At 45.3% G+C, this 19,733-nt stretch overlaps 1 protein-coding gene across 2 annotated transcripts in view; it reads right to left on the reverse strand.

Moving 5' to 3' along the window:
- The window catches only part of LOC139388595 (protein turtle homolog A-like), a 42,807-nt gene that overhangs the window by 21,377 nt on the left and 1,697 nt on the right, over window positions 1-19,733 (reverse strand). For both annotated transcript variants that reach the window (XR_011629301.1, XM_071135350.1), the window contains exons 2-4: window positions 15,019-15,113; window positions 14,732-14,926; window positions 779-925 (exon numbers count right to left, since the gene is read on the reverse strand). Coding sequence is in view for 1 of the 2 variants with exons in the window: in XM_071135350.1 (XP_070991451.1) it covers window positions 779-925; window positions 14,732-14,926; window positions 15,019-15,079 (403 nt within the window). In the remaining variant the exon portion in view is untranslated. The remainder of the gene's footprint in view (window positions 1-778; window positions 926-14,731; window positions 14,927-15,018; window positions 15,114-19,733) is intronic.

Below are 19,733 nucleotides of genomic sequence, written 5' to 3' on the forward strand. Positions count from 1 at the left end.
AGAGAGAGAGAGAGAACAGAGAAAGATTGGGGAGGTGTAGAGAAAGAGAGAGAGAGGGAGAGAGAACCGAGAGAGAACCGAGAGAGAACTGAGAGAGATTGAGGGGGTGTGTGTAGAGAGAGAGAGAGAGAGAGAGAGAGATAGAGAGAGAGAGAGAGAGAACAGGGAAAGATTGGGGGGGTGTAGAGAGAGAGAGAGAGAGAGAGAGAGAGAGAGAGAGAGAGAGATAACCGAGAGAGAACCGAGAGAGATTGATGGGGTGTGTGTAGAGAGAGAGAGAACAGAGAGAGATTTAGGGTGTGTGTGTAGAGAGAGAGAGAGAGAGAGAGAGAGAGAGAGAGAGAGAGAGAGAGAGAGAGAGAGAGAGAACTGAGAGAGAACTGAGAGAGATTGAGGGGGTGTGTGTAGAGAGAGAGAGAGAGAGAGAGAGAGAACAGAGAGAGAGAGAGAGAGAGAAAGAGAGAGAGAGAGAGAGAGAGAGAGAGAGAGAGGGAACAAAGAGAGATATAGGGGGTGTGTGTAGAGAGAGAGGACAGAGAGAGATAGAGGGTGTGTGTGTAGAGAAAGTGGTCAGAGAAAGATAGAGGGTGTGTGTAGAGAGAGGTCAGAGAGAGATAGAGGGAGTGTGTGTGTAGGATAGGAAGGGTGAGGATAATAGGGCTCCATGGCTGTCAAATCATCCCCCTCCCCATTACCAGCCCCTCCCCACCACCAGCCCCTCCTCTCACCAGCCCCTCCCCATCACCAGCCCCTCCCCACCACCAGCCCCTCCTCTCACCAGTTACAGACAGTAGGGTCCAGGTCCCATTGTGGGTCTCGTCTGTGGTTTGGTCCAACAGGAGGATGCGACACTCATACAGGCCCTGGTCCTCCATGAGAAGCCCCTTCACTCTCAGAACAGTGTTCCTGACCAGAGACACACGGCCTGGGGACACATAGGAGGACACAGGGTTAGACGACATGAGACAAGTTACAAACCAATCAGACAACTGGAGTTTTAGGGGTTTTCAATTCAAAGAATGTGTGCTTTACAATTGATAGGAATTTTCTTCAATGGTACTTATATGTCCAATAGATAAAGCCTTCACGATGTCGTGAGCTTTAAAAAAAAATATATCTCCTGGTTGCCAGGTTACTGGACCCTCCGGTCAATGGTGTTTGCTGACTCACCCCTCCCTCCCTATCCCCTCCCTGTGGCTTTTCTCTCTCTCTCTTTCTCTCTCTCTCTCTCTCTCTCTCTCTCTCTCTCTCTCTCTCTCTCATCTCTCCCTCACTCGTTATCTCTTAGCTTGTCATTTCTTTTGTTATTCTATAAAGCCATTTTCACCATAAATAACTGAAACACTGCAGTTTATCAGCGTTATTAGCCTCTCCTTTACAGACAGTGAAGCATTTAGGAAACAAATGAAACATTTACTACGAATAATAACACTTGAAACTTGAGAAAATACACATTGTTTGTTTGCCAATTGCCTCCCTCTCATCCATAGACACATACACCTACCACACACACACATACAAGACATTACAAGAACGCGAGCCTGCCTCACACTAATGTGTTTGTGACATTGAGTCATTGAAGTGTGTTGAGCTAATCATTAACCACTGTCCTTGTCCCTAGTGACAGGGAGGGACTGTTTCTATGCCCACAGTGGGGATCAGGAAGCTAGTTAAAGGGATGGTGGCTGTGATAACAGGTGAGGAACCGCATATGACGTCACATCTTGTTTACTTTTCTAAATGGAATGGGGACTAAATCCACATGGGGGTTGGGGTCAGAGCAAAATACACATTCACATGCTAACATACAAAAACACACCAGGGACTGGTTCGCTTCAATACCTTAACCTCTGACCTTTGCTTTGCTCTATAAACAACCAATAATTCCAGCCAGGGCACAGTATAATAGCAATGCTTAACATAGAAGCTTAGCAGAGGTTTGGATTTAAATATAGTTTCTGTGGAGACCTGACAGGCACCATCAGTGATGTGTGTTTTGTCATATATTTTTATTTTTAAACCCAGCCCCCGTCCCCACAGGAAGCCTTTTGCCTTTTGGTAGTCCGTCATTGTAAATAAGAATTTGTTCTTAACTGACTTGCCTTGTTAAATAAAGGTAAAATAAAAAATATATAAATCATGTAGAGCGAGGAGAGGGAAGGGGAGGGTGGATCAACAGAGGAGGCCTGATAGCCTATCACTGTTTAAAAAGGTGCACATGAAAAACAAAAACCTATAGAAAGAGTGAGAGAGCTAATAGGGAGGGAGAGAGATAGTAGGGAGAGAGAGAGGGAGATAGATAATAGGGAGAGAGAGAGACATAATAGGGAGGGAGAGAGATAGTAGGGAGAGAGAGAGGGAGATATATAATAGGGAGAGAGAGAGGGAGATAGATAATAGGGAGAGAGATAGGGAGATAGATAATAGGGAGAGAGAGAGACATAATAGGGAGGGAGAGAGATAGTAGGGAGATAGAGAGGGAGATAGATAATAGGGAGAGAAATAGGGAGATAGATAATAGGGAGAGAGAGAGAGACATAATAGGGAGAGAGATAATAGGGAGAGAGAGAGAGATAATAGGAAATGAGAGAGAAAATAGGGAGAGAGAGTGGGGGAGAGGGAGGGAGAGAGTCAATAGGAAGTGAGAGAGATAATAGCGAGAGAGAGAGAGTGAGGGCGATAATAGCGAGAGAGAGAGAGTGAGGGCGATAATACAGAGAGAGAGAGAGAGATGGAAAGACATAATAGAGAGAGAGAGAGATAATAGGATGTCACGGTTTTCTTTATGTGAAGGAGAGTCGGACCAAAATGCGGCGTGTAGATTGCGATCCATGTTTATTTAAACTGAAGCAATGCAAATCTAAATACAAACACTACAAAACAATATACATAACGAAAACCGAAACAGCCTAATACTGGTGCACATACACACGACAGAAAAAGGACATAAGGACACTAAGGACAATCACCCACAAAACCCAACATCAAACAGGCTACCTAAATATGGTTCCCAATCAGAGACAATGACGAACACCTGCCTCTGATTGAGAACCATATCAGGCCAAACATAGAACTAGACAAACTAGACATGTAACATAGAATGCCCACCCAGCTCACACCCTGACCAACCAAAATATAGAAACATACAAAGCAAACTATGGTCAGGGTGTGACATAGGAAGAGAGAGAGGGAGATAGAAAGCAGGAAGTGAAAGAGATAATAGGAAGAGAGCGAGGGGGAGAGAGATAATAGGGAGAGAGAGGGGGACAGAGATAGTAGGGAGAGAGAAGGATAGAGTTAATAGGGAGAGGGAGAGATAATAGGGAGAGATAATAGGAAGTGTGAGAGATAATAGGGAGATAGGGAGATAATAGGAGGTGACAGAGATAACAGGGAGAGAGAGAGGGGAAGAGAGATAAAAGAGAGAGAGAAAATAAGTAAGGAGTGAGAAGGGGGATATAATAGGGAGATGAAGGGGGAGAGATAGTAGGGAGAGCAAGAGAGAGAGGGAGATAATAAGGAAAGAGATCGTTTGGAGAGAGAGGGAGATAAAAGGGAGAGAGATAAGAGAGAGAGAGGGGGAGAGAGAGATAATAGGGAGAGCGGTAGAGAGATAATAGAGTGAGAGAGATAATAGGGAGAGAGAGAGATAATAGGGAGAGAGAGAGATAATATGGAGAGAAAGGGAGAGAGATAATAGGGAGAGAGACAATAGGGAGAGATAGAGGGGGAGAGAGAGAAAGGGAGAGATAATAGAGAGAGAGCGAGAGAGAGGGAGAGCGATAATAGTGAGATAGAGAGATAATAGGGAGAGAGATAATAGAGAGAGGGGGAGAGAGATAATAGGAAGTGAGTGAGATAATAGGGAGAGAGAGGGGGAAGAGATAAAAGGGAGAGATAGAGGGGGAGATAATAGGAAGTGAGAGCGATAATAGGGAGAGATAATAGGGAGAGAAAGGGAGAGAGATAATATGGAGAGAGGGGGAGAGAGGGGTAATAGGGTGAGAGAGATAGGGAGAGATAATAGGGAGGGAGAGAGGGAGAGAGATAATAGCGCGAGAGAGAGAGATAATAGGGAGAGAGAGATAATTAGGGAGGGAGAGAGAGGGAGAGAGTAAATAAGGAGAGAAAGGGAGAGAGAAAGATAATAGGGAGTGATAGAGAGGATGGGGGGTAATAGGGAGATAGAGAAGGAGACAGACAGAGAGAGATAAAAGAAGCAGAGAGGGAGTAAGATAATAGGGATAGAGAGAGGTAGAGAGATACTTGGCATATAGGGAGAGATAATAGGAAGAGAGAGAGGGAGAGAGAAAACTGGGAGAAAGAGATAATAGGGAGAGAGATAATAGGGAGTGAGAGAGAAAATAGGGAGAGAGAGGGGGAGAGATGATAGAGAGTGAGAAAGAGGGAGAGAGAGAGGAGGGAGCTAATAGGGGTGAGAGGGGGATATATAATAGGGGATGGGGGAGAGAGATAATAGGGAGAGAGGGGGATATATAATAGGGGAGGGGGGAGAGATATAATAGGGAGAGAGAGAGGGAGAGATATTAGGGAGAGAGGGAGAGAGAGAGATAATAGGGAGAGAGATGATAGAGAGAGAGAAAGATAACAGGGCGAGAGAGAGGTACGGAGATAATAGGGAGAGAGGGGGAGAGAGATAATATTAAGAGATTGAGGGAGAGAGATAATAGGGAGAGAGAGGGACAGCAAATAAGGAGAGAGAGGGAGGGAGAGAGAGATGAAGGGAGATAATAGGGAGAGAGCAAGAGGGAAAGACATAATATGGAGAGAGCAAGAGGGAGAAAGATAATAGGGAGAGAGGGATAATATGGAGAGAGAGAGAGTGGGAGAGATACTAGGTAGAGCGAGAGAGGAATAATAGGGAGAGAGTGAGGGAGAGAGATAATAGGGAGAGCGGGAGAGAGATAATAGGGAGAGAGAGAGAGAGAGAGAGAGAGTGAGGGAGAGATAGTAGAGAGAGGGGGAGAGATAATAGGGAGGGAGATAATAGGGAGAGAGAGAGATAGGAAAGAGATAATAAGGAAAGAGAGAGACAGATAATAGGAAGAGAGAGAAGGGAGAGAGATAATAGGGAGAGAGCAATAATAAGAAAATAGATAATAGAGAAAGATAGAGTGGGAGATAATAGGGATAGAGATAGAGAGATAATAGGGAGCAAGAGAGAAGGAGAGGGAGAGAGATAATAGGGAGAGGGAGAGAGATAACATGGAAAGATGTAGGGAGGGAGAGAGTGATAAGAGGGAGAGAGATAATAGGGAGAGAGAGCGAGAGAGGGAGAGAGATAATATTACAAGATTGAGGGAGAGATATGATAGGGAAAGAGAGAGGGAGAGCTAATAAGGAGAGAGAGAGCGAGGGAGAGAGAAAATAGGGAGAAAATAGGGAGAGAGAGGCAGGGAAATAATAGGGAGAGGGCGAGAGGGAAAGACATAATATGGAGAGAGAGAGGGAGAGAGATAATAGGGAGAGAGGGAGAGGGAAAGAGATAATAGGGAGAGGGGGAGAGAGATAACAGGGAGTGAGCGAGAGAGTGTCACATTCATCATAACGAGGAGAACAAGGCACAGAGTGATAAGAATACATTCTTCTTTATTTACACGATGAACACTAAACAAAATAACAAAACAATGAAACGAACGTGACGCTATAAGACACGAGTGCTGTCAGGCAACTACACATAGACAATAACCCACAAAACCCAAATGGAAAATGGCAACCTAAATAGGATCCCCAATCAGAGACGATAAACAGCTGCCCTTGATTGGGAAACAATTCAGGCCACGATAGACCTAGACCTATACATACTAACACCACATAGATATACAAAATAACCTAGACAGGACAAAAACACACAGACAATATAAAAACTAAACCAACCACCCTTGTCACACCCTGACCTAACCAAAATAATAAAGAAAACAAAGATAACTAAGGTCAGGGCGTGACAGAGAGATAATAGGGAGAGATAATATAGAGAGAGAGTGGCAAAGAGATTATAGGAAGAGAGAGAGGGGAAGAGAGGGAGAGATAATAGGAAGAGAGAGAGGGAGAGATAATAAGGAGAGAGGGAGAGAGATAATAGGGGGTGAGAGAGAGAGAGAGGGAGAGACAATAGGGAGAGAGAGAGATAATACTAAGAGAGAGAGGGAGAGAGATAATATGGAGATTGAAAGAGATAGAGAGACAGATTGAGAGATATTAGGGAGAGAGCGAGCGGGAGAGAGATAATAGGGAGAGCGATAATTGTGAGAGAGAAAGGAAGAGAGATAATAGAGAGAGAGAGAGAGGGTGAGAGATAATAGGGAGAGAGGGAGAGAGATAATAAAGAGAGGGAGATAATAGGGAAAGAGAGGGAGAGAGATAATAGAGAGAGATAATAGGGAGAGAGAGTGGGAGATAATAGGGATAGAGAGATAATAGGGAGCAAGAGAGAAGGAGAGAGAGAGGGAGAGAGAGAGAGGCAGAGGCAAGAGAGAAAGAGAGAGAGGCAAGAGAGAAATAGGGAGAGAGAGAGAGGGAGAGATAATAGGGAGAGAGAGGGAGAGAAAAAACAGGGAGAGAAAGATATAATAGGGAGAGGGGGAAAGTTTGCTGCTTCAGTGTCTTTAGATATTTTTGTCAGATGTTACTATGGAATACTGAAGTATAATTACAAGCATTTCATAAGTGTCAAAGGCTTTTATTGACAATTACATGAAGTTGATGCAAAGAGCCATTATTTGCAGTGTTGACCCTTCTTTTTCAAGACTTCTGCAATCCGCCCTGGCATGCTGTCAATTACAATTTTTTTACAATCACTTTGGCACAAATTTCGGAACCTTGATGTCATGTTTCAAAACTCTAGACACAAAACTCACAACCAATGATCAAAATGCAAATTTTTCAAAACTCTAACTTTCTACAATTGCTTGGATACAATACACATAAAGCTAAGATCATTTGTTCATTGAACTAAAATCACCTGTTCAAAATGACACAACTTAACATCAAAGTATTACCATTTCAAAATGCAATTCACACATTACATCTGAGATGACTGTCTATTCATTTCATTACAATGATCTAACTATCAATTGATACAACTGCTCAAAAGGATAAGTAACTGTTGCATTACTCTTAATGCATAGTTTTCTGGAAACTGAAAAACAATATTCCATGTTTAGATCATGAAAGTTTCAGGATAACGAGATCCATTGACACCATTACAGTGGAACATGAACCAATTGGACTACATTATCTATGGATGTAATATTTCATCATCATTCTTTATCAGACATGGTTTCTATGGTCCCATGTACCACTTTTCCAGACCATGTTTTCAGATTTGACATTACTGTACACTCATCGGCCACTTTATTAGGTACACAAATCTAGTACTGGGTAGGACCACCTTTTGCCTCCACAACAGCCTGAATTATTCACTGTGTTGTACGTTAAGGAATGCCCTTCTGCACACCACTGTTTTAAACAGATGTTATTTGAGAATTTGTGGCCTTTCTGTTAGCTTGAATGAGTCTGGACATTCTCCTCTGACCTCTCTCATTAACAAGGTGTTTTTGCCCACAGAACTGCCGCTCACTGAATGTGTTTTGTTTATCGCACCATTCTCTGTAAACTCTAGAGACTGTAGTGCGTAAAAATCCCAGGAAGGCAGCTGTTTCTGAGATGCTGGAATCACCATGTGTGGCATCAACAATCATACCATGGTCAAAGTTGCTTAGATTACGCATCTTGCCAGTTCTAATGTTAGGTCGAACAACAACTAAAGCTCTCTACTCTATTAAACTCTCTATGTTGAGTTGCAGGCAGCCACTTGATTCGCTGTTCGAATGTAACCTTCCTTGATGGGCTAAATCAGGTCTGTAAAGCTGATGGCATTGTGTGGGATAACGTCAGGTTCCACCATTCTCAAATGGTGCAAGCATGGTTTCAGGCCCATCCACAATTTGCCACCCTGTACTTACCCCCATACTCTCCTTTCCTAAAACCCGATTGAGGAATTTTTCTCCACATTGAGGTGGAGGGTATATGATAGGCGCCATCACGAACAAGTCACCCTTCTCCAGGCCATGGATGACGCCTGCAATGACATCACAGCAGACCAGTGTCAGGCCTGTATTCACCATGCAATGACATCACGGCAGACCAGTGTCAGGCCTGGATTCACCATGCAATGACATCATGGCAGACCAGTGTCAGGCCTGGATTCACCATGCAATGACATCACGGCAGACCAGTGTCAGGCCTGGATTCACCATGCAATGACATCACAGCAGACCAGTGTCAGGCCTGGATTCACCATACAATGACATCACGGCAGACCAGTGCCAGGCCTGTATTCACCATGCAATGACATCACGGCAGACCAGTGTCAGGCCTGTATTCACCATGCAATGACATCACAGCAGACCAGTGTCAGGCCTGTATTCACCATGCAATGACATCACGGCAGACCAGTGTCAGGCCTGTATTCACCATGCAATGACATCACAGCAGACCAGTGTCAGGCCTGTATTCACCATGCAATGACATCACGGCAGACCAGTGTCAGGCCTGTATTCACCATGCAATGACATCACAGCAGACCAGTGTCAGGCCTGTATTCACCATGCAATGACATCACAGCAGACCAGTGTCAGGCCTGTATTCACCATGCAATGACATCACGGCAGACCAGTGTCAGGCCTGGATTCACCATACAATGACATCACGGCAGACCAGTGTCAGGCCTGGATTCACCATACAATGACATCACGGCAGACCAGTGTCAGGCCTGGATTCACCATGCAATGACATCACGGCAGACCAGTGTCAGGCCTGGATTCACCATGCAATGACATCACGGCAGACCAGTGTCAGGCCTGGATTCACCATGCAATGACATCACGGCAGACCAGTGTCAGGCCTGGATTCACCATGCAATGACATCACGGCAGACCAGTGTCAGGCCTGGATTCACCATGCAATGACATCACGGCAGACCAGTGTCAGGCCTGGATTCGCCATGCAATGACATCACGGCAGACCAGTGTCAGGCCTGGATTCACCATGCAATGACATCACGGCAGACCAGTGTCAGGCCTGGATTCGCCATGCCCGAAGATTCTTCCCAAGATGTTTGGCTAATGAAAACATCCATTGTGATGTGGATGAGAACCTATGGCCAAATCCACAAGACAGACTTGAGGGAAATATAGAAGTAAATGAACCAATCCTTTGTTTTGCTTTTTACAGTAAGCCAGGTTAGGAACACTGCAGTTGATGTTTTACAGTAAGCCAGGTTAGGAACACTGCAGTTGATGTTTTATTGTAGTTTTTTCTTTCTTTTTTAGCTAATTATTGTTGCTTTGATTCAAAGAAACCTATGAGTGATTTTATTGTATTTCATCAATACATTTCAGATTTTGTTCAATGATTCCACTGTGTCTGTAGTATTCTCTCTACTAGTCCTTTTACAGTGATGTATTTACGTGTAGTACCATAATGAAACATGAATCACATATTTTGTACTGCAATATTTAATGATTGAACAAACAACTACACAGTGAAACTATAGGGCTCTTGTGTGTGGGAGATCTAAATGAATGTTCCTATGGTATTTTGTGATAAATTAGTTATTTGAACCAATGATTCTGCAAGTGCAAGGTTTCTTTAAAGATATGAATGCACAATGCAATGTTTTGAACATTGGACAGCCTGTGTTACAAGTGATGGCCGTTTTGAGTTTTGTGTCTAGTTTTGAAAAATGACCACAAGATTCTGAAATTAGTGCCAAAGGGATTGTAAAAAATTGTAACTTCTGGGCCACATCCTGACTGATGGCAGCCCATTCTTGCATAATCAATGCTTGGAGTTTGTCAGAATTTTGTCCACCTGCCTCTTGTCCACCTGCCTCTTGAGGATTGACCACAAGTTCTCAATGGGATTAAGGTCTGGGGAGTTTCCTGGCCATGGTCCCAAAATATCGATGTTTTGTTCCCCAAGCCACTTAGTTATCACTTTTGCCTTATGGCAAAGTGCTCCATCATGCTGGAAAAGGCATTGTTCATCACCAAACTGTTCCTGGATGGTTGGGAGAAGTTGCTCTCAGAGGATGTGTAGGTACCATTCTTTATTCATGGCTGTGTTCTTAGGCAAAATTGTCAGTGAGCCCACTCCCTTGGCTGAGAAGCAACCCCACACATGAATGGTCTCAGGATGCTTTACTGTTGGCATGACACAGGACTGATGGTAGCGCTCACCTTGTCTTCTCCGGACAAGCTTTTTTCCGGATGCCCCAAACAATTGGAAAGGGGATTCATCAGAGAAAATGACTTGACCCCAGTCCTCAGCAGTCCAATCCCTGTACCTTTTGCAGACTATCAGTCTATCCCTGATGTTTTTCCTGGAGAGAAGTGGCTTCTTTGCTGCCCTTCTTGACACCAGGCCATCCTCCAAAAGTCTTCGCCTCACTATGCATGCAGATGCACTCACACCTGCCTGCTGCCATTCCTGGGCAAGCTCTGTACTGGTGATGCGCCGATCCCACAGCTGAATCAACTTCAGGAGACGGTCCTAGCGCTTGCTGGACTTTCTTGGGCGCCCTGAAACCTTCTTCACAACAATTGAACTGCTCTCCTTGAAGTTCTTAATGATCCAATAAATGGTTGATTTATGTGTAATCTTACTGGCAGTAATATCCTTGCCTGTGAAGCCCTTTTTGTGCAAAGCAATGATCACGGCATGTGTTTTCTTGCAGGTAACCATGGCTGACAGAGGATGAACAATGGTTCCAAGCACCACCCTCCTTAAGAAGCTTCCAGTATGTTATTCGAACTCAATCAGTGTGACGTAGAAGTCCGTCACTGGCCGCGGGCAGCATTTGGTACTTTAACGCACGCACACATTCATCACAAACAAGCGAAAGCCATGAGAAAACGAGATTTGATCAGTCATGGAAATAAAAGTGCTGAAAACATTTTGGCTCACTATTCAAAAAGAAGATGGAAAACAAGCTATAGGATGAAAAATACAGGAGTTTTAGGGCAGGTACAGCCAACTATCTCTAGCTAATACTACCTACAAATCAAGACTTGAGTTTTGGTGCAGGTACAGCCGACTAGCTCTAGCTAACACCACCTACAAATCAATACTTGGGAGTCAAATATCAATATAAAGGCATCGTTTAAAAATAATATTGCAATATGTAACTGTATCGATTTTCCCCCCATCACTACTTAATACCAGCATAGTCATTTTGAATTCATGAAGCATGTAGCATGTTTAGCAAATGATTAAATATAGATTGAGCTAACAGGTGAGTAACATACAGTAGTATACGGAGCTAAAGTGTTTGATATGACAGGTGGACATTGAGTCTAACTGACACAGTCCTGAGAGTCAAGCTTTCCATGGCATCAGATGGTTTTTTCACGTGACAGAATCAGGTGATGCTGTTTAGAAAATAGGTAGAATACTATTGCCCTTCCTCCACTATTGTCAAACGTATGTTGTTGTCCCTGTCCTTGTCCGCATATAGTTTGTGTCCTTGTGATGTCACGACCTGACCTTAGAGAGATGTTTTATTTCTCTATTTGGTTAGGTCAGGGTGTGATGTGGGGTGGGCATTCTATGTTTTGTATTTCTGTGTGTTTGGCCGAGTGTAGTTCCCAATCAGAGGCAGCTGTCTATCGTTGTCTCTGATTGGGAATCATACTTAGGCAGCCTGTTTTGCCACCTCAGTTGTGGGTAGCTGTCTTTGTTAGTGGCCTGTATAGCCCTAGTAAGCTTCACGTTCGTTTTTGGTGTTTCTTGTTTTGTTGGCGACATTCTTAATAAAGAAAAATGTACGCTCACCACGCTGCACCTTGGTCTGGTCATTTGCCTGACGACGTTCGTGGCATGTGAAGATACAATTTAGTGCAAAACTGCAATCAGCCATAAATGGCATCACTGAACAAATGGAGGTTCTTCTTCAAGGGTAGAGAAAAAAGGCTAGTGTCTTTTATTGACATGAGGTGAATCCTCACTCCCCCTGCCATGTACAGATGTACACTCTAAGAAAAAAAGGTGCTATCTAGAACCTAACAGGGTTCTTCGGCTGTCCCCATAGAAGATCCCCAGAAAACGCTCACCACGCTGCACCTTGGTCCGGTCATTTCCCTGACGACGTTCGTGACAGAACTACTCACCACAAACGGACCAGGCGGTGTGGGCCGGGAGGAGCAGCGTTTTCTGGAGGAATGGACATGGGAGGACATCCTGAATGGAAAAGGATCCTGGACGTGGGAGGAGATCCTGGTGGGAAAGGATCGCCTGCCGTGGGAGCAGGTGGAAGGCGGAGGCAGCGAGAAAAAGGGCCCGGGATTACACAGGGTCACGGCTGGCACGTAAGACCGGGAGGCCACTCCAAAAAGGATATCCTGCGCCGGCTCTGCGCACTGTGTCTCCACAGCCCAGTGCGTTCTGTGCCAGCACCCCATATTTGCCGGGCGAAGGTAACCATCCAGCCAGGACGGGTTGGGCAGGCTCTACACTCGAGACCTCCAGTGCGCCTCCGCGGCCCAGTATATCCGGTGCCTGCTCCAAGAACAAAGCCTCCAGTATGTCTCCCCAGCCTGGTGAGTCCTTTGCCTGCTCCCAGAACCAGGCCTCCTGTATGTCTCCCCAGCCTGCTGAGTCCTGTGCCTGCTCCCAGAACCAGGCCTCCTGTATGTCTCCCCAGCCTGGTAAGCCCTGTGGCAGCTCCACGCACCAGGCTGCCTATACGTCTCCTCACTCCAGTGATAATCCATGGCACGAAGCCTCCAGTGATTGTCCATGGCACGAAGCCTCCACTGATGATCCATGGCACGAAGCCTCCAGTGATCATCCATGGCACGGAGCCTCCAGTGATGATCCATGGCACGAAGCCTCCAGTGATGATCCATGGCACGAAGCCTCCAGTGATGATCCATGTCCCGAAGCCTCCAGTGATGATCCATGGCCCGGAGCCTGCAGTGAGGATCCATGGCACGAAGCCTCCAGTGATGATTCATGGCACGAAGCCTCCAGTATTGATCCGCGGTCCGGAGCCTGCAGCGACGGTCTCCTGTCCGGAGCCTCCAGTAACGGTCTCCTGTCTGGAGCCTCCAGCGACGACCCCCAGTCCGGAGCCTCCTGACCTTAGAGAGCCATTTTATTTCTCTATTTGGTTAGGTCAGGGTGTGATGTGGGGTGGGCATTCTATATTTTGTATTTCTGTGTGTGGTTCCCAATCAGAGGCAGCTGTCTATCGTTGTCTCTGATTGGGAATCATACTTAGGCAGCCTGTTTTACCGCCTTAGTTGTGGGTAGTTGTCTTTGTTAGTGGCCTGTATAGCCCTAGTAAGCTTCACGTTTAGTGCAAAACTGCAATCAGTTACAAATGGCATCACTGAACAAATGGAGGTTCTTCTTCAAGGATAGAGAAAAAAGGCTAGTGTCTTTTATTGACATGAGGTGAATCCTCACTCCCTCTGCCATGTACAGATGTACACTCTAAGAAAAAAAGGTGCTATCTAGAACCTAAAAGGGTTCTTCGGCTGTCCCCATAGAAGATCCCTTTTTGGTTCCTGGTGAACTCCTTCAGTTCCAGGTAGAATCCTTTTGGGATCCCTGTAGAACCCTTTCCACAGAGGGTTCTACATGGAACCCAAAATAGTTCTACATGGAACCAAAAATGATTATCCTACAGGGACAGCCAAAGAATCCCGTTTGAACCCATTTTTCCTGCAGCAACAGGAAATGTGAAATGTTATGTGGATTATAATTCAAGTACATTTTTGTAGGGGTTGCTACATTTTTTTGTAAGGGAAAATCAAGTCTGAAATTTCTAAGTGGAAATTCCAAACTTTAGAAGCCTTTAAAAACCTAAAATACACCACAAGTTTGAAATGTTCTGCATTGCAGTAAAGTTCTCCTGCAACAGGGTGATCAATTTAAGATCATACATCTGTATGTACCTACTCATTATGGCTTGTCATCACAGGCGGCTGAATGACTTTATTACCATGTACATTTCTGTATCGTTATCGTATTCTCGTGTTTGGTATCAGTGTGTCATCTGGATGCCTAACACTGTGATAGGAATTGGCTGAGCAGGTGTATAGTGGCCTTTCTGAGCCCTAGCCAACACACAAACATGAACGCATCTGCGCCCGTGCACAAATTCCAATGATCAGAGAGGTCGACAGGTCAAATCTCAATCCCACCATCCCTTTGGAACACAGGACGATCCTAACTAAAGGAGGATGAAAAACACCCAGACTTGCTCTCCCTCTGTCCACGTCTAACCTTTTGTCTGAGACTTTCAAGGACAGAAGCGGTCACAAAAGGTATTTCTTCTCTATTGAAGATCCCTTTTCCCCACAGACCCTATGGCAGAATGGAGACAATAGACCATGATGCAATCTGAGAGACACAACTAACACAAAACCCCCAGCTCCAACAAAGCATCCTGACGATAGATGGAAAGACCAATGGGGTGTGGTGCAGTTAGGAGGACTGAAGCTGTTTTGAACTAACGTCACTGTTAAGGTAGGATATAGGTAGAATGAAGTCTGGATATACTTTGAATGTAGGATAGGGGGCATGAGAGTGTAAATGGACAAGTGGCTGTGCTGAGATAGTCCTGATATCGGGCTGAAATTAAAGACTCTTAAGGTAAGATTAGATCCCAGTTGAGCTCCTGATAGGATGAAGACGGACTTACCCTCGTAGTTGGGATGCACCCGAGGAGCATACACTCCAAACTTGATCAGGACTGGGATCTCGAAGCCCTGGCGCACCCATTCCACCACGTGCAGGGACACAGACGCACCCGTGTCCGTGGCTGGCAGTCTACACTCCATCTCCACAACACCCCCTTCCTTGGCACGCACCTCCGGCTTCTGACCATGGCTGACACCTAGGAAGGCCAACACAAAGTGCTGTTACAACCTGAGTAGAGAGTGAATGACAGATAGTTCATTACAGAGGAAATGCATAAGTAGTACTCACACAGCAGGCAGAGTGCAGTCACCATGGTGACATCCACGAAATAGCCCCTCTTCGGTCCCATAGTAGCCAGTCACACAGCCTCCAGCATCATTTACCTGTTGGCAAAAAGACACACTTGTCACATATTGAATCTTCCAACCTGTCACCTATCGCCATACCAGCAGGCACGAGAGAGAGCGAGAGCGAGATAGAGCTGACAGTTGTGTCTAGCTTATAGACACATGGGAGATGTGTTTACATTTATACAGTAGCTTTCTGAAGATTGGAATTCACCCCATATCATCAATGGATCAAATGGATATCCAACAAGCAACCCTGTCAAAAGCCTCCCAGCCCAAAATGGTTCTCATAACATGGATGCCCAATAAATAAATGGAGAGTCAGTTGTGCAGAGCACCTGACCGGCTGGAGTAAGAATCTGTGTTGTTTACTCAGTTTGCCGGGTCTGTCAGGGACTGCAGTCACCAGTCAAGGAGATAAGCTGGGTGGCAGGAGACACATACAGCAGCCAGAAGCATTGTACTGCATGTGGTGCATCAGTCATAAAGCTGGCAATACTCCTAGCAGGTCAAAGAAGATATTCAGCATGTTTTTATGATCCACTATGTCAAACCCATGATGAAGGTTTCCAGTCAGAGGGGGGGGGGGGGGGGGGGGATCAATACATGTCTCAAAAAGTCAGAGCTTACCTCTACTATTATAATCTATCCATTAGACCTGAGTGCCATCCATGGAGCTAGAGATACATGGAGCTAGAGATACATGGAGCTAGAGAAACATGGGGCTAGAGATACATGGGGCTAGAGATACATGGGGCTAGAGATACATGGAGCTAGAGATACATGGGGCTAGAGATACATGGGGCTAGAGATACATGGGGCTAGAGATACATGGGGCTAGAGATACATGGGGCTAGAGATACATGGGGCTAGAGATACATGGGGCTATAGATACATGGGGCTAGAGATACATGGAGCTAGAGAACATGGAGCTAGAGATACATGGAGCTAGAGATACATGGGGCTAGAGATACATGGGGCTAGAGATACATGGGGCTAGAGATACATGGGGCTAGAGATACATGGGGCTAGAGCTACATGGGGCTAGAGATACATGGGGCTAGAGATACATGGGGCTAGAGATACATGGGGCTATAGATACATGGGGCTAGAGATACATGGAGCTAGAGAACATGGAGCTAGAGATACATGGAGCTAGAGATACATGGGGCTAGAGATACATGGGGCTAGAGATACATGGGGCTAGAGATACATGGGGCTAGAGATACATGGGGCTAGAGCTACATGGGGCTAGAGATACATGGGGCTAGAGATACATGGAGCTAGAGATACATGGGGCTAGAGATACATGGGGCTAGAGATACATGGGGCTAGAGATACATGGGGCTAGAGATACATGGAGCTAGAGATACATGGGGCTAGAGATACAGGGGGCTAGAGATACATGGAGCTAGAGATACATGGGGCTAGAGATACATGGGGCTAGAGATACATGGGGCTAGAGATATATGGGGCTAGAGATACATGGGGCTAGAGATACATGGAGCTAGAGATACATGGAGCTAGAGATACATGGGGCTAGAGATACATGGGGCTAGAGATACATGGAGCTAGAGATACATGGAGCTAGAGATACATGGAGCTAGAGATACATGGAGCTAGAGATACATGGAGCTAGAGATACATGGAGCTAGAGATACATGGGGCTAGAGATACATGGGGCTAGAGATACATGGAGCTAGAGATACATGGGGCTAGATATACATGGGGCTAGAGATACATGGAGCTAGAGATACATGGGGCTAGAGATACATGGGGCTAGAGATACATGGGGCTAGAGATACATGGGGCTAGAGATACAAGGGGCTAGAGATACATGGGGCTAGAGTTACATGGGGCTAGAGATACATGGAGCTAGAGATACATGGAGCTAGAGATACATGGGACTAGAGATACATGGGGCTAGAGATACATGGAGCTAGAGATACATGGAGCTAGAGATACATGGAGCTAGAGATACATGGAGCTAGAGATACATGGAGCTAGAGATACATGGAGCTAGAGATACATGGGGCTAGAGATACATGGGGCTAGAGATACATGGGGCTAGAGATACATGGGGCTAGAGCTACATGGGGCTAGAGATACATAAGGCTAGAGATACATGGAGCTAGAGATACATGGAGCTAGAGATACATGGAGCTAGAGATACATGGGGCTAGAGATACATGGGGTTAGAGATACATGGAGCTAGAGATACATGGAGCTAGAGATACATGGGGCTAGATATACATGGGGCTAGAGATACATGGGGCTATAGATACATGGGGCTAGAGATACATGGAGCTAGAGATACATGGAGCTAGAGATACATGGAGCTAGAGATACATGGGGCTAGAGATACATGGGGCTAGAGAACATGGAGCTAGAGATACATGGGGCTAGAGATACATGGGGCTAGAGATACATGGGGCTAGAGATACATGGGGCTAGAGATACATGGAGCTAGAGATACATGGGGCTAGAGATACATGGGGCTAGAGATACATGGAGCTAGAGATACATGGGGCTAGAGATACATGGGGCTAGAGATACATGGGGCTAGAGATACATGGGGCTAGAGATTTTATGGAGTCCCCCACATGTACGATGTTCTCCAGAGGGGCAAGCTCATGTGAGGGAGTGATTTAACAGAGGATGGGCTAATAGTCGACTCAGCTCTCCATCCAAACACCCAGACTTCCCAGAACGCTTTACCACACACCCCTAACGGCAGATTATTACGCTAAGTTAATTCCAGCCACTGCTAGACTGCAAGAGCTAATTTTAGAGGGCTGGGAACAGCACCGCTCACCAAATCCCATGGGCACATGTCATACATACAAACAAGTCCACCAAGGATCCCACCAAATCCCATGGGCACATGTCATACATACAAACAAGTCCACCAAGGATCCCACCAAATCCCAAGTACACAGCAACATATCAACATACAAACAAATCCACCAAGGATCCCACCAAATCCCAAGGGCACATGTCATACATACAAACAAGTCCACCAAGGATCCCACCAAATCCCACGTACACAGCAACATATTAACATACAAACAAATCCACCCAGAGCTGCACTCAAGCTGAACAGGATTTCATACCAATTCAAATGCATTTCAAATTGAAATAAAAAATATTGAATGCATATGGAAATACATTTTTAAAAAGTATTATTAACTGATAAGAACTGGTAAGTGTAGCAAGTCAATATTCTATATGTCTTCATGGTCGTTACAAGAGAGAGTGAGAGATCAAAAGGTCAAGAGTGACCGCTCCCTGAATGCGCTACTGAATACGAGCAGCAGCAAGACTTACTTGGGTAACACAATTGGCAAATAGGTGATAGGCTACGTATCTGGTGATGCTCATCATAAAACTCTATGGCAGTCTTCTGCACAAAGTCAAGACGATAAACAGAATGCGATAGACTGTCTTGTAAGTTGAGCAACATAACCCGTAAGTCTCCAGTACTACGGTAATAGTCATTTTGAGTGTGTTCGTCTGTTGTCCCTCTACTTCAATTGCATTACAGAAAGTGGGTGAGGTACGACTGAGGATGAAAGGCTTGGCTAGTCAGTCAGAAGGGTTTGGTGTGTCAGAAGAAGGCCCAAAAAATTGTCAAAGACTCCTGCCACCCTAGTCATAGACTGTTCTCTCTGCTACCGCACAGCAAGCGGTACCGGAGTGCCAAGTCTAGGTCCAAGAGGCTTCTAAACAGCTTCTACCCCCAAGCCATAAGACTCCTGAACATCTAGTAAAATGGCTACCCAGACTATTTGCAGTGCCCCCCCCCCCCTTTTTTACACCACTGCTACTCTCTGTTGTCATCTATGTATTGTCCCTTTAATAACTCTACCTACATGTACATACTACCTCAAATAACCAATGCACATTGACTCTGTATTTTTTTTCAACTGCCTTGTTGGTTTGGGGCTCATAAGTATTTGTTGCATGTGACTAATACAATTTTATTTCATTTCATTTGTACACACAGGGCTGACTGTTTCTGTGGAGAGAGAGAGAGAGAGAGAGAGAGAGAGAGAGAGAGAGAGAGAGAGAGAGAGAGAGAGAGAGAGAGAGAGAGAGAGAGAGAGCAGAGTAGGCCTGCAGAAAGACAGTAACACAAACATGCTCTTTATCGGTAAAGCTCTTCAACCGTGGTAACCTAGGCATAGTCTCCCTCCCTACACTTCCTGCCACCAATTAAGCAGCGTTGCCTTACAAACACATGGACGACGTTAACAACACAAAGCTCCTGCAATGTGTGTACAGCAAAAATAACAGACCCTAACCAACGGGAAATGCCTGTCTTTGATTTCTCACCAGACAGGAGAGCAGGGACGGCAGGGACAGGGTTACTGGTGAAATACTACTACATTTAATCAGGTAAATGGGCAGCGATTGATTTGTAGCCGCCAGAGAATACTAACCCATTTACCTAGCTGTATAACCCAGCTATAACCCCGCCTGGATTCTGACTAGGGAGTGAGCTCTGAACACTCTTACAACAGACGCTCTCTAACCAGATGTGCACTGAAGTGGGAAATATTCCAACTCATCCATTGTCACTATAGGTGCGATAGAGATGTTCTCACTCTCATTCTATTCCTGTGACATGGAAGAGAAGGGTTATGCCGATCACAT

The sequence above is a fragment of the Oncorhynchus clarkii genome, chromosome 29 (assembly GCF_045791955.1).
Source record: "Oncorhynchus clarkii lewisi isolate Uvic-CL-2024 chromosome 29, UVic_Ocla_1.0, whole genome shotgun sequence".
NCBI classification, from domain to species: domain Eukaryota; kingdom Metazoa; phylum Chordata; class Actinopteri; order Salmoniformes; family Salmonidae; genus Oncorhynchus; species Oncorhynchus clarkii.